At 41.0% G+C, this 14,845-nt stretch overlaps 1 protein-coding gene across 1 annotated transcript in view; it reads right to left on the bottom strand.

The window, feature by feature from the left end:
• RYR3 (ryanodine receptor 3) overlaps positions 1–14,845 on the bottom strand; it is a 286,017-nt gene that overhangs the window by 86,714 nt on the left and 184,458 nt on the right. Inside the window, exons 53-60 of the mRNA XM_082241418.1 lie at positions 11,625–11,714; positions 11,209–11,355; positions 10,116–10,178; positions 9,590–9,665; positions 9,235–9,358; positions 7,576–7,691; positions 5,917–5,984; positions 4,530–4,651 (exon numbers count right to left, since the gene is read on the bottom strand). Of these exons, the coding sequence (XP_082097544.1) occupies positions 4,530–4,651; positions 5,917–5,984; positions 7,576–7,691; positions 9,235–9,358; positions 9,590–9,665; positions 10,116–10,178; positions 11,209–11,355; positions 11,625–11,714 (806 nt within the window). The remainder of the gene's footprint in view (positions 1–4,529; positions 4,652–5,916; positions 5,985–7,575; positions 7,692–9,234; positions 9,359–9,589; positions 9,666–10,115; positions 10,179–11,208; positions 11,356–11,624; positions 11,715–14,845) is intronic.

Genomic DNA, 14,845 nt, shown 5'->3' with positions numbered 1-14,845 from the left:
GATAATAAATGCATTTAGAAATTATTTTCTATACATCTAGGGGGAAAGTGAATACTATTCTAAATATTTTTTAATTTTGTTTCACAAATAAGCTCTTTGACCACTATATGTTATGTAACCAAATCATTCTGTAATGGTTGTTTCTTTTTGAAGGTACAAAATAAAAGAACTTAAGAATGTGAAAAAATAGAGAATTCAATTTTTTTAAAAAAATTGATTACAAATAACAGTTATGTTGAAGCATTGCTACATAAGGTTATGGCACCAGGGGGGAAAACAACTTATACTTTCTGCTTTATCAGTTCTACTTTTAGTAACCAAATAGTAAGCAAGACAAAATGAAGTTGAGAAGATAAAAGTCATCAGAAGATAATGGAAATAATTATTGGACTTACTTATGAGGGCTCTTTCTTGTCATGGAAAGGAGAACATCCTTTGATGGCTGACTCCTCCCATCCATTTCAAGAAGGCAGGACTTCCAGAGGCTTCTGGAATCTCTGCTGGGAGGAGGAAACCTCTCAGTTTTGGAGGCTTCCAACAGCTGAGGAACAAAAGATCATCTAACCAGAAATAAATTACTATTATTAAGTTCTAATACTGCAACTTTAGTTAACTCCACCAGGACAAGAGGTCATTTCAAGATTCTAGTGTGAAATAATGCAGGATGTCCTCCTTTTCATGACCAGAAAGAACCCTCAGGATAAGCAATGTTTTCCTAGGTCATGCAAGGATATCCTTCAAGCACCAGAACCCATCAAGAGGCGAGACCTAACTTCAATACCCCGCCCACCATCTGTGATAGGATTCTTTGCTGTAATTGTGCTTCAGTGAAGGTATCTATACAGAAGTAGGTGTACTGAGTGCCCATCCAGCAGCTACTCTTCAGATATGAGATAATGGTGGGTTAGTAATCAGACCAGCTATGGTGCCTACCCTCAGACTCAATGTGCCAAAATACCTCCTGGTGGCTTAAAAGGTCATTAGTACACTAATGTCATACAGTCTTTGAGGAAGAGAGGCACATATATCTTTTTTTAGAGTATCACACTACTCCAGGGAACAAGGAGTCCAAAGCCACATATTTAGAGTTGCTCTAGAAATCTTTCTGTCCCAAGAAACTATGGAAGAAAATAAACAAGGAATCTGAAGCCCAATTACTTATTTAGTAAATATTGTTCTCCATAAATACATATTGAGTATCCAACATGTATCCAACGTAAGCCTCTCTCTCTCTCTCTCTCTCTCTCTCTCTCTCTCGGAATGAGTTAGGGGGAAAATAGGAGAGAACCAATTCCTGCATTCTGTGGGACAAATTACTTTAGGGAATCACAGAATCATAGAATTGTAGAGTTGGAAGGGACCCTAAAGGCCATCAAATCCAACCCACTGCAATGCAGGAATCTCAGCTAAAGCAAGATTTCATAAATCTTCTAAATAAAGACATCAGTGCCTGGGTTCCTGAAAGGCAAGAGCATACAGCTAAGACATCCTTCCTGCCACCAGATATTCTAACTGCTACCAGGAACTGGACTTTCAAGGTCAGGAGTTGGTCTGAGAGCATATGAATTGGCTTAAATATGGTTTTGTCAGCAATAAGAAGAACCTGATGGAAGAATTATATGAAGAGAATATATGCACTGGAAGTAGACTAATTAAACAGACCATTTTCAAATTTTGCTTATTGTGTGCTTATTGTGTGAGTGTCTCGGCAGGTATAATTTCAGATTATAGCCCCTGTGAAAGTTCTGCATTAAAAGTCTCAGTAAATGAGGGACATTAGTCTTATTGAGCGCCACCTTCTTTCTTTGGCAACAGCTTAAGCACACTTTCTAGCAGTTTTTATGTTTGATTGAATATCTTTTATGAGAAGCCACAATTATATTAATTATTGTATGAGCATATCCTAGCCCGTTTAAATTGTTAAATTTTCATGCAATGGGGCAAAACTAGGTATAAATAGTACATTGGGCATTATGGGAATAGGTCCATCAACAATAATAGAAGCTGTTGATCTGATTTTGTGATTTTCTTAAGCTTCCAGAACCTTGGTTTGCTCAACAGAAAAAGGCAACAATGACCACCTTGGTACACAGTTCTTTCTTATACAAATTTCCAAAAGACTGGACATTAGGCTGAAGGGTGATTAGTTGACGGTTCCCACATGCAGAAGAAATATTAGTTTCTCTCTCACTGGTAAAATATGGCATCAAACAGAATTTTGTCTCTACTGCTGCTTAGTTCTGGCTAGTGGCTATATTTTACTATTAATACCTGATAGGTCAAAATTAGCTAGCTCAAAAAGGAACTCTGATTGCAAAATGATTTCTGACTCCTTATATTAACCTTCTGCTTCTCCTTATTTGGGAACAGATAATATAGGCTTTTAAACTTCATTTTAGTTAGTGCATCATTCAGGGAATCACCAAAAAGCGTAGCACCCCAAAATAGGATGGGCTTTAGATTAGAAGCTAGCAATCCACACTCAATTGATTAACATAGCAATCCAAACTCCTGGTCCACCCTGCCGGGAAGGTTTCCCTCTGCCCAGTCCTGCCTGCCTTCTCCCTCCACTTGGGAGTTGACACAGCGGATGAGCATTCTTCCTAGGCAAAACAAGCAGCAGGCTATGGAAACTAGTATGCTGCTCCAACAAACCCTGGATTAGACTGAGAAAGGGAGGTTACATTAGTAGCTCTTGGTTGACACCAGCTTTCTACAAAGGAAGGTGGTGAAGTTCCAGTGCTCTGAGGTTTGTATTAATCAAGGACTCAATTTAAGAAGTACGCAGGAGGAGAAAAGCTGTAGGAGAATGGCTGGATTAAGAAACCCAACATGATTTAGTCTCCCTCTTCCTGTGGGGCAGTTTAAGTGTCCCCTGGATTTCCCTCTTCAGTAAGATCTACACACCTGTCTGAGATGTCTTCCCCCAACCCTCCTGTAAAAATGAGCATGGTGGGTTCATCACAAGGACTACATTAACAGTAGGTAGACTGTACTCATAGGCAGAACAATTCTGTTTACAGTTATCTGTAACTGTTTCCATGGTATTAGACCTAAAGGGAAAGCACAATAGATCAGTCTTCAAGGAGTGAAGCTGTCAATTCCTTTGATTTTCATTGCGCTTCATTCCTTATTTTTGTCAGGCACCTTTTTCATTGCTTGGACTACCACTCTCTATACCCAGTGATGGAACCCAGGACAGAAATGATTTGCCATCAATAATGGATGGCAGTAGAGGTCAACACTGAAGATTTTACCCGCTGATCAGGGATGGTGAATCTGCAGCCCTCCATATGTTGCTGGATATAACTACAATCATCTCTATGGCCATCATGGTTGGGGCTGATGGGAGTTGCAGTCTAACAACATCCAGAGGGTCACATGTTTTCCATCTCTGCCCCAGATGCTGAGGTGCTTTTAGACACAAGTGGAATAAATCAACCCTCCCGAATAAGATCCAGGCAACTCCTGGAGGGATGCAGAATGCCAACTTGTTTTGTTTGTGGCTGACTACTTTATCACCTCTTCAGCAGTGAGTCCCCAAACAAACAAACAAAAGCCTAAGACTTTACTAACTAGCTTAAACTAGTTACGGAGAAGAGTCAAGAAAACAGCAACAACCCATACCTTGGAAAGTAATGGATACCATGCTACCTCTAGGTGAGGTTGGACAATATTTGAGAGGGCTCTCGCTCCCAACAGAAGTTCTGGAAGCCTTTGGAACCTCTGAATCTTTGAAGTAGATAGGAGGACTCACCCACAAGGATGTCCTCCTTCCATGAGCAAAAACCAAAACCATGAATAAACAACAACATAGGATTCTAAAGAATAAATAATACCAGGAAAGATTGGATAGTATTTTAATGGACTTACAAACAGAAAGTGAGAAACCAAAAGCAACATATTTGCATTTTAGAAAAGTGTCTGATAAAGTGTTCTATATATAATACAGAACATGAGCAATAAAATCAGTATATTGTGAATGAAAACACTTAGATATAATTTGAGAATTATATCTAGATTAAAACGTCGCCAAAAGTGAAACGTTTGGAAAAATCTTATTTGGTATCTTAAAAAAAATCTATTTAGAAAACAAAACAAAAAACCTATCTCCCCCAGGAGAATAATTTGAAAGAAAGACAAGAGAATCAGCGAGAAAATCAATAATGTAGAGAAATAAATAAAAATGACAGTATTCTGAACCAGTAAGAAAGGAGTTTTACTTCTTTTTGTAATTACATTTCTAACTAAATCTACACAAAAGATATGTATGTCAAGTTATTCATGTTATTTTTCATATTATTGTTCTATTATCTGCATCACCAGAGTGTAAGGTGACTATATGAAGAGGCACGTGTGTGACCACTCAATGTAGACTAATATAATTAAAATACAAGTTTGGATTATAAAAAAAACCAACTGACTAGAGTTATAAGGATATATGAAATAAACATTTTAAAGAGCCTAATACCTTTATTATATCGTGATTTTTCCAGTGTCATAGACTGTATTTTTTCTTACTTACATACCTTGCTACCATTTCTTTTTCTTTATTTGAAGCATATCCACTACTGCTGAGTGGCTTAGTTGGGGAGGAGAGGAAATACAGGCAATGGTTGGTAAAATACTGGTCAACTAGTGGAAGCAGAACCTAGGGAATTCAGATAAAAAGTTTTAGCTTTAACTTGTAAAAAGGATAAAGCTAACATTTTTTAAAGTGAAGTTTAAAAGTTTACAGTTGAAAAATTTAACCAGTTAGCAATTCCTTTAACTTTTAACTTGTTAATTAAATAATTAATTCCCATGATGGCATTTATTCTTTTTTCAGTCCATATCTTACTTTACACCCTTCCTTCATACCTTTCAACTTCCTGTTCCTTATCTACCCGCCATCTTTCTCAGTGTTTAAAGGTAAAGGGACCCCTGACCATTAGGTCCAGTCGTGGCTGACTCTGGGGTTGCGGCGCTCATCTCGCTTTATTGGCCGAGGGAGCCAGCGTACAGCTTCCGGGTCATGTGGCCAGCATGACTAAGCCACTTCTGGTGAACCAGAGCAGCGCACGGAAATGCCGTTTACCTTCCTGCCGGAGCGGTACCTATTTATCTACTTGCACTTTGATGTGCTTTCGAACTGCTAGGTTGGCAGGAGCTGGGACCAAGCAATGGGAGTTCACCCCGTCACGGGGATTCAAACTGCTGACCTTCTGATTGGCAAATCCTAGGCTCTGTGGTTTAACCCACAGTGCCACCCATGTCCCTTCTCAGTGTTTAGTGAGGTTTTAACCCTAGACAAAATGAAAATTCTCTCTCACAGAAATCAGACGGCAACTGGGGTGGTTCTTCAGTCTGAATGAATAGAACGCAACCTATTTTGGATGAGGCTTCACTCTCCTTGAAGAAGAAAGTGAGCTGCTTGAGGGTACTCGTGGATCCTACACTGTCATTGGAGGTACAAGTGTCCCTCCATTGCTGCTTTACTTAAACTTCCACCATTGTTTTAAACCACCACTATTCCCCTCTTGGTGTCCCTCCCTTCTTGCTCCCATGCCATGGCCACTGCTGTTGTATAAACCTGCCTTCACTTTGCCCTCCAACCCTGCCTCAACATCATCTAAATCCAAGACTGTGATGAGGCACTACAAATCTTCCAATGCGGGCTGCATGATGGCAGCCCCACATCAAGAGAGGGGGGGAGGGAGAGGGAGAGGGAGAGAGAGGGAGAGGGAGAGGGAGAGGGAGAGGGAGAGGGAGAGGGAGAGAGAGAGAGAGAGAGAGAGAGAGAGAGAGAGCACTAACCAATTTTCAATACCAATTTATTTGGGTTTCTTTACAAAATCTCAACATTAATACATACTACATTCTTGCATTACAGTGAAAGTTAAAGTAGTTCATTTGTTTTTTAATGTAACAACTCACTTTCGCAAAGAACTTAATTTCTTGGTCATGTGGTGATTTCTCAGTTTTTCCACTGGTGACAATAGCTTCTGGAGAGAAACAATAAAATGGTAAATAACACTTGCTGGGAAGTTGCTACTCGTCTGTCGTTATTCCAACCCAACAAACACTAGGCAGAAATATCGATTTACATCTTCCATGGGCTTTTGAAATACATGAAGTCAAAATTTCAGAAGCACCAACCATATGATTTATATAGGAACAGAAGAGGCAACTATGTGCTCCTATTTAGTGATCATCTCTATTTAGGCAAACGTGATAAATGATAAAGCTGCTTAAGATCTTGTGGATGCTGAAGATGAAGTGATAAAGTCCATCTGTGTGTGCTCAACTCCTATTTTTGAATCCCCCCCCAATGAGTTTTTTCCTTTTCTTTTTTTGAAATGGTTTTTCATTTAAGTGCTGCTTCATTTATGTGAAGCACAAATAACTTTTTGGCATCATGTAATCACAGTGGGGGAATCACTGGAACAGGCAAGAACAAACCCAAGAGATATTTTTTAATGACAGATTTTGGGAGAGTATTTGGGTGCCTCTTTTTAGGGTGAGATATGGCCCATAAGTTACAGGTTTGGCAAAAAGAACTATTGGATCACCTGAAGCGTAGATTTAGAAGTGGGATGCTGGGGACAGTGGATTGGGTAAATCCTCTCACATGACCACAGGCCATCATCATCATCATCATCATCATCATCATCATCATATATTCTGCTGTTTTTATAATGTTTTAACCTTCTCTTAATTTTATACTTCTTACTGAATTTTGTTGTTTTAATGTTGTAAAGCACTCTGGAATCAATTGATAAAGTATGGTATACAAATTTCAAAAATAAAAATTGCACTTGGGTGGCCATACTAACTCAAATGAAGAATCAGTAGCATGCCTAACTTCACCCTCCTGTTCTCCACACTATTCAACATTGCTTTGAAAGGAGCTTCTTAAATGTGAAGTTAAGGGTAAGGGAGCATCCCTTTTTTCTTTCTTGAAAGACATGTGTGAACACAAAAGACCACGAAGCTCGTGTGTACATAATTCCCTTGAAGATGCTTGGCCAGCATCTTCACCCACCATCAAAGCTTCTCTCTTCCCCCCTGAGGCAGAAGATGGGGCAGTAGAGGCAGCCGTTGAAAAAGCTCCAAGCACCCTTGCCCCTCCTGGGAGCAGCATTCTGTAGGGAAACTAGTGCTGAGGACCCTTTCTTCTGCTGGAAAGAGAACAGAGTGATCTTTTCTCACTGGGACTCTGCATTAACAGTTTGGGCACTATTCCTTTGAGAAAAAAGCACCATGTGGGTGGGACTGGCATTTTCTGCATGACATTCATACTGGGCAAGGGATGTTTCCTCAAAGGAAAAGCTACATTAAGGGTGCCTGTCATGGCCACCTCTCCTTTCCCCTTCTCTTGTCCAGATACGTGTGGGGTGGTGGGCTCAGGAAGACAGAGGCTGCTATGGATGCTCAATGTGCAAGGTCAAGCAGGCCTGTAACACTTCTGCACAGCAAGTAAGGATCAAAGCGCTGCACAGTCCATGCCACTTCACAAGGAAATGACAACAATAGGGACTGTAACTGAATTAGGGTAAAATCTGCCTTTCTGATTAGTAGCCTACAGAAACTTACCTAAATGTGCAATGAATTCTTGAGCAGAGTCAACGTATTTGAGAATCTTCTTCAGAAATTTATAGGCAAACCTCTTTTCCATGGATGAAGCATCCATCTCCATGGCACTTAAGCCTCTAGTAAAAAGAAGCATGTTTGCTTAATATTAATGACTTCAAGCTGAGCTACTTTATCATATTGTACATGTTACTTTTGAAACATTATTTGAAATTGCCCATTTTTTAGGATTGCAGCTTCTAAGTGGGAAAAAGGGACCATTCATTTACCATAAATGTATTTTTGAGAGAGCCCTAAAATGCTGAACTGAAAATGTTGACCTGCATAGGCAAAGCTGAGAAACTGTCAATGCTCTGGGTGGATTGGCACATGGAGATAGGCCTTGGTGAAATCTGCTGAAGCCAGGTAGTTATGCCTCCCAAAGGGAGATCAACGATTCCATACAAAAAATTCAGTATGTTACAAACTTGTCCAAGAACTTCAAATCCAGTATCATCTGCCAAGTGTCCCCTTTCTTTGGAACAATAAACACCTGAAAACCTCTGTTCTGAGGTTACTTGCTTGACTGCAGCTATCTGAAGAAGATGACCCATGGCTGCTTGCATCAATTCCTGTTTCTCTGGATTTCTGAGCTTCATGTGAAGTGACTTGTCAGAAGGGTTTGAAATTCTATAGAATATCCTTAACATAATTCTTCAACCAGTGATGAAATTTGCTTGCTTCTCACCTGGTAGCAACATGAAGCAACCCACACCCCCAATGGTGGCTTTGGAGAGTCAGAATTGATTTTGCTGCATTCCTCCTCTGGATGGTGTAACATCTGGGACTCCTGAACTAGGCTGCTGCTCTCTAGACTGAAATCTGAACTGCCCCTGGGAAGGAAAACTGGGCCAAATATCAAGGTCTCTGAATCCGGATTGTAAGGAATGACTAATTTGATATGGATGGTATCATTAAAACAAATTTTGCTGTTTCATTACTGGAATGCAGAAGGCATGACCTTCTTCTTATCTTTCAATATATAACTCAGAGCCTCTGCACCCAACAATTTCTTCCCAACATATGGAGCTCAGACCAGATGTCAATTTGCATCTGTCTCTCAATGACAGAGTCATAGGACATAGGATGCATCTAGCCACAATCTCACCAACAGGGAGGAACTGATATACAGTACTGGGAATCTTGGGAGGAAGTAATCACACCCTCTTGGGTTTCATGATATGGAGGCAAGGGGAAGCTGAGGGTAGCTGGAGATGCACTCTGGACTTTAAGAAGGCCAATTTTGAAAAAACTGAAAGGCCCCATGGTCAAAAATACTCAAAGTGAAGGGGATTCATAATGGATGGGAGTTTCTTAAAGGTGAAATATTGAAGGCTCAAATGCAGTAAGAAAAGTGGGAGGCATCTAAAGAATATGGTGTGGCTTCATAAGGAGCTTACAGATGAGCTGAGATTTAAGAAGAGCATGGATGAAAGGTTAAACCATGAAGGAAGGGTATACATGAGTAGCCAACAAGGTCAAGTGTGCCAAAGCTCAAAATGAGCTCAGGATTGCAAGAGAGGTTAAAAATGATTGGGAAAAGGTTTATTTAGCTATGTCCAAAGCAAGAGAAATAGAACAAAAAACTAGGGCAACACAGTTACACAGTGATATACAACTTGCCTGGATATGACAATGCCATTCACTAGAAGAAATTTAAACAGTTCTTGTGCTTTCTCCCTATCCCGAGACTTTTCTTTGGCTGTCAAAGTGTCATAAGGTACTAATAAAGGATGGCTACCTCCACCTATGGTAAGATGAGAGAAGTGTTAATATTTACAACAGGAATTGACAGACAAATTAAGACTGTGGTCGTCATTTCGTCTACTTAGAGGTAAGTCCCATTGAATTCCATTGATATTACTCCCAAGTAAGTGGGTTTAGGATTGCAGCCTAAGGCTATTCTTATAATGTCATCTCTATTTTCAGATATTCCCCTACTGAATATCAGGTTTCACACAAAACATTTCAGTCTTACCTTTACTTTCCAATTCAGTTTTCTTCTTTTTAGCCCAAATGTTATGATAGTTTTCTGCTACCACTTCAACCATTCCCTGTATCACCACCAAATCAAGAAAGAATAATCCAAAATCAAAAGAAATAATACAATTTTTCAGAAATATATATTATAGTATTTAAATATATCATTTATAGTAAGTGTTAAGCAGGGAAGGAGGAATACCTATGAGGGCATCTGCCCAGGGAAAGGCTAGTTCCATCTTGTGTCTTCCAATGCTTTGTTACATAGATGGAGTCAGGGCAGATATTACCATAAAGGATGCCCTTTATGGCTCATGGTGCGGATCCTAGGGAAATGAGGACCTATTTATGTTGGATGTGGTTTGTTTGAAATGCCTTATGGTTATGATACTTTCTGTTCTGTGGCTAGAGCAGGTCTCCCCACGGTACTTTTGAACATAAGGACACTCTCTGGTTGGCCCTTGTTGCTCTTATTTAAGTATGAATAGGTGTTTTCCTACATTTTTGAATAGTCTTATACAAACCTGGATTTCTCTGGAGAGTACAACATTTGAAAGATCAAGTGGTGCTGGGTTGTATCCATTTCCCTATTATTAAAAGGAAGAATTAGTGGTTGTTGGTTGTGGTTTTTTTGCATATTTAGATTCTTTACATGTCTATATTGAATGAAGTTATTTTAAGGATGCAAAATGCCTGGTGCTAAGTGTTATTAAAAAACTTAAATTAGGGTGAAATTCAGTTAGTACCATCACACTCGTGGAAAGGCTTTTGATCCAGTGGAAGCATCATTTAATGCAGCAGGAGAGCAGATTTTTGCCAATATCCTGAAGTCCCCATCATCCCCTGAAAATCAGCGCCAGAGTGTTGGGGAATTCTCTAGAAGGTGGCATGGAAGCCTGGAAGGAGCCATGTTTCTTCAGTCCCTGACAAGCTAAATCCCTGCCACTACAGTGAAAGAGAGGCTTGCTGGGGGACCATACAACTGCTGACACACAAGACCTATGAAGTACAAAGTGGATGAACTCAAATTTAGACCCCTGCACTAGAAAGATGTGTCTTCGTGGAGCCATGTTCTACAGGTGTGAGTGAGTGCTAAGTCTACAGATTCCTGTCCAATATCATGGGGTCGGGCTGCATAGTGTAGATGACAGCGTACAGCTGTCACCCAACCTGCATGGGAGCAAGGCAGGAAGAAAGCTAGAGGTTCTGTCCTCCCACAGCAAGGTAAGATCTATCTAGTTTGCATATTCCTCCCTGTGGAGCAAGTGGGAGGGAAAATAGCATTCTATTAAAAACTGTATTGTGTCGAAAAACTTTCCTCACAAATAAGGGCTGAGTCACCTGATCATTAGATATGAAAAAGTCACAATAAATTGGCAACTGGAACAATTTGCCATGGTGAATTGCTATTGTGAATGTTCCAACATGCTCTCCATCTCAGAGTGTGGCAAGCAATATTCTTAACACATTTCACAGGACTGGTTCACCACACCAATATTTCTACAAAGGTGTTTTTTTTTTTTTTAAATAGCAAAACAGAAATAGCATTAGTTTGCAGGGAGAAAAATCAGCTCATATTTTTCTCTAGTCTTTTTTTATAAGAAAGTTCTGCCTTACTTGGCTGGACTGTGATATGCTACGGAGCTTTTCGCTTTCACGTTGTTGTACCATTGAATCGCCTTCTTTCGTCCTTTCTAGGCTCCATCCCATTGCTAACATGGTTTTAAGAGATTCTCTGGCAGGCCATCGATAGATTTCCTTTTCCTTAAAAAAAGATATATACAAATTTTGTAACATTTCACCTAGAGTAAGTCTAAACTGGGGTATCGTACAAAGGTCTTCTCACTGTATACAATTTGGAAAGCTAAACTTAACATGATTTGGATTTAAATCTTGTCATATTTTAATGCTTATTAAAATGATGCACCTTGCAGCATCAGTGATATTCACATATTAATGAAACATGCAAACAAAACATGCACATAAAATCGTTTGTTTCATTAAATAATGAAGTTTGATCTTTCCTTTATTACCTTTTCGGTCAGTGTTTTAAAAGGCCTCATTAAAGGATGTGTCTTCACATTTTCATCGAGTGAAGATGCATACTTCCACCCACTATTATTCTGAAACAGACACATAATTCACACAACACGTAATTAGCCGATGGAACAAATTATCTGGGATGGCCACTATAATAAATTTCTTTTTTTAAAGAAAAAGGACTAAATGAAGTAGCTTAGAAAATGGCAAGAGGCAAGAACAAAAATTTCATGTTCAGATCCAGATATGATACTGCCTGGTTTTCCAGATGCTAAATACAAAATGAAGCTATCAGCACTGTGCTTTTGGTGAATATTTTAGCACAACTGCACATGCATCCCAGTTTTTTTGGAGATAGCTCCATTCCCACCATACACAGAATGAAGAAACAGATCCACCACAAAAATAAAATGGAAAGAAAATCTCCACAAAATTATTGTCTAAACCCCTGATAAGATTGGAGAAATATTTCCATGGTTCAGACCCAGAGACCTCCCCCCTAAAGAAATACCTACATGACTCAAATTTTAGTTTTGGTTTTTGGCAGAATTTCGGCCACAACTTTATTGATTACAGAAAAGTGAATGGTAGCATAGGTTCTGGTTTGACTAGCTTTCTACACTGTTGCAGGTAGCGCTGACCCAGAGCTCTATCATAGGTCAGCCAAGGGTGACCACCTGAGGTAGGTGAAAAGCCTGGGAACAGACTCTGTTCACTCCTCCAGATGCTCCCTTGGACTCAGGCACGGGCACAACCCCCTCTCAGGTGTTGACCAAACCAAGTTGAGTCCCTGGATTCCTTTAACGGAATACCCTTCACATAGGGATGGCAAGAAGTTTGCAGGGCAGCAGTTGAAGAAGGAGCAAAAAGGGTTTTCTTGTGTGTGTGTTTCTTTGTGGCTGATTAGCTGTTTTCCCTGTGTAAAGGTCAGAGGGGGCAGGGTTTCTGTTGAGGCAGGGGATTAGCTGTGGGAGGAGCTTATCAGAGTTTGCAGGGCAGCAGTTGAAGAAGGAGCAAAAAGGGTTTTCTTGTGTGTGTATTTCTTTGTGGCTGATTAGCTGTTTTCCCTGTGTAAAGGTCAGAGGGGGCAGGGTTTCTGTTGAGGCAGGGGATTAGCTGTGGGAGGAGCTTATCAGAGTTTGCAGGGCAGCGGCGCGCGCCTAGCGGCGTGCGCAGTTATACCCATCTTTTAGATTTAGGGGAGCTAGTCTCAAACGTTTGTTGGGGGAGACCTAGGTTTTTTTGTGTGTGGGGGGGGGGAAAGTTATTTGTCCTGTCTTCAAGCTTTTTATGATGGAGGACCTCTGTAGCCACCCCCAACGACACGATCTCAAGATGGAAGGGGAGGGAACAGCTGCAGTCGCCTGCGATTCCTGCGCAATGTTTGCCATCTTGCCAAAGGTTGCAGGCAGCTTTACCTGCAGCAATTGCATGTTGATTGCCCTTTTAAAAGACAAAGTCCAGCAACTGGAGGAACGTGTAGCTACGCTCCAAAGAATTAGAGAGCTGGAGCTCTTCTTGGAAGCAACAGAGCACACCGTCCCCACCAAGGAGGAGACAGGGGACTCCCCTGAGAAGGAGGCTAGTTCACCAACACAGGAGCCAGATATATGGAGAAACGTGACTCAAAGAAGTAGGAGGCCCAGGGTTCACTCTGATTGTTTAGAAATACACAATCGCTTTGAGGTCCTCTCCCCTAGCATGGAAGACGGAGAGCATACTCCATTTGAGGATCTCTCCCTCATTACAGTCGATCAGGTATATGAAGACGAGCAGCAAAGTCAGTCCTCAGGGAATGTGCAGGCGACCTTGGAACGGACAGCTCACGGAAGAACCCCGACCAAACCCAAGAGGAGGCGTGTAGTGGTGATAGGGGATTCCCTACTGAGGGGAACAGAAGCAGTGATCTGTGGGCCTGACAAGATGTCTCGGGAAGTGTGCTGTCTCCCCGGGGCTAAGATCCAAGATGTAACTGAACGACTGCAAGGAATCATAAAACCCACTGACAATTACCCCTTCCTCTAGGTTCATGTGGGAACCAATGACACTGCAAGCAATAGCCTCCAGAAGATCAAAAGAGACTACGAGGCTCTCGGCAGGAAATTGAAGCAACTAAATGCACAAATTGTCATCTCGTCTGTCCTCCCAGTTGAACGACGTGGCCCAGGGAGAGAGGGGAAAATAGTGGAAGTGAACAGCTGGCTTCGCAAATGGTGTAAACAGGAACGGTTTGGATTCTTAGATCACGGACTGCAGTTTCTTGAAGATGGACTTCTGGCAAGTGATGGGCTGCACCTCACAACGGTTGGGAGAAATGTTTTTGCCAAAAATCTCAGAAACCTCATCAGGAGGGCTTTAAACTGACTAATGTGGGGGAGGGAGACAGTGCTCCTGAAGGTAGGAGTCTATCAATTAATGAAGATGATCATCCAAATGTCATAGACCAAATGGAGCAAACAGCACGCGGACCTAGTGGTGGGAGGAAAAAATCCTTAAATAAGAGACACGGGGGAATGATTAATGGACTTCAATGTCTGTACACTAATGCGCAAAGCATGGGAAATAAACAAGATGAGCTTGAGCTCTTGGTACAGCAAACTAAATATGACATAATAGGCATCACTGAAACCTGGTGGGATAAGTCCCACGATTGGAATGTAATAATGGGGGGATACAATCTATTTCAGAGAAACAGACCAGACAAGAAAGGAGGAGGAGTGGCGTTATATGTCAGGGATGTGTATACCTGTGAAGAGATCCAAGATTTAGAACCTCAAAGCCAAAGTGAGAGCATTTGGGTCAAAATTAAGGGAGAGAAGAATAACAGAGACCTCATTGTGGGAGTTTACTATAGATCCCCAAGCCAAACGGAGGACATAGATGATGCCTTCCTGGAACAGATGGCCAAGCATGCAAAAGGAAGGGAGATAGTAGTAATGGGGGACTTCAATTACCCGGATATTTGTTGGACGTCAAACTCAGCCAAGAGCATAAGGTCAAACAGATTCCTCACTGGACTTGCAGACAACTTCATTGTCCAGAAAGTGGGAGAAGCAACAAGAGGAACAGCCATTTTAGATCTGGTCCTAACCAATGTTGATGATCTGGTTAGTGGGGTAGAAGTGGAAGGATCATTAGGCGCGAGTGATCATGCTCTTCTGAAGTTTACTATACAGCGGAAAGGAGCAGCCAAGCATACTAGGACTCAATTTCT

This window comes from Podarcis vaucheri (genome assembly GCF_965113315.1).
Source record: "Podarcis vaucheri genome assembly, chromosome: 1".
NCBI classification, from domain to species: Eukaryota; Metazoa; Chordata; class Lepidosauria; order Squamata; family Lacertidae; genus Podarcis; species Podarcis vaucheri.
The sequence above is the reverse complement of the archived record's forward strand: the minus strand, read 5'-3'. Positions and strand labels throughout refer to the sequence as shown.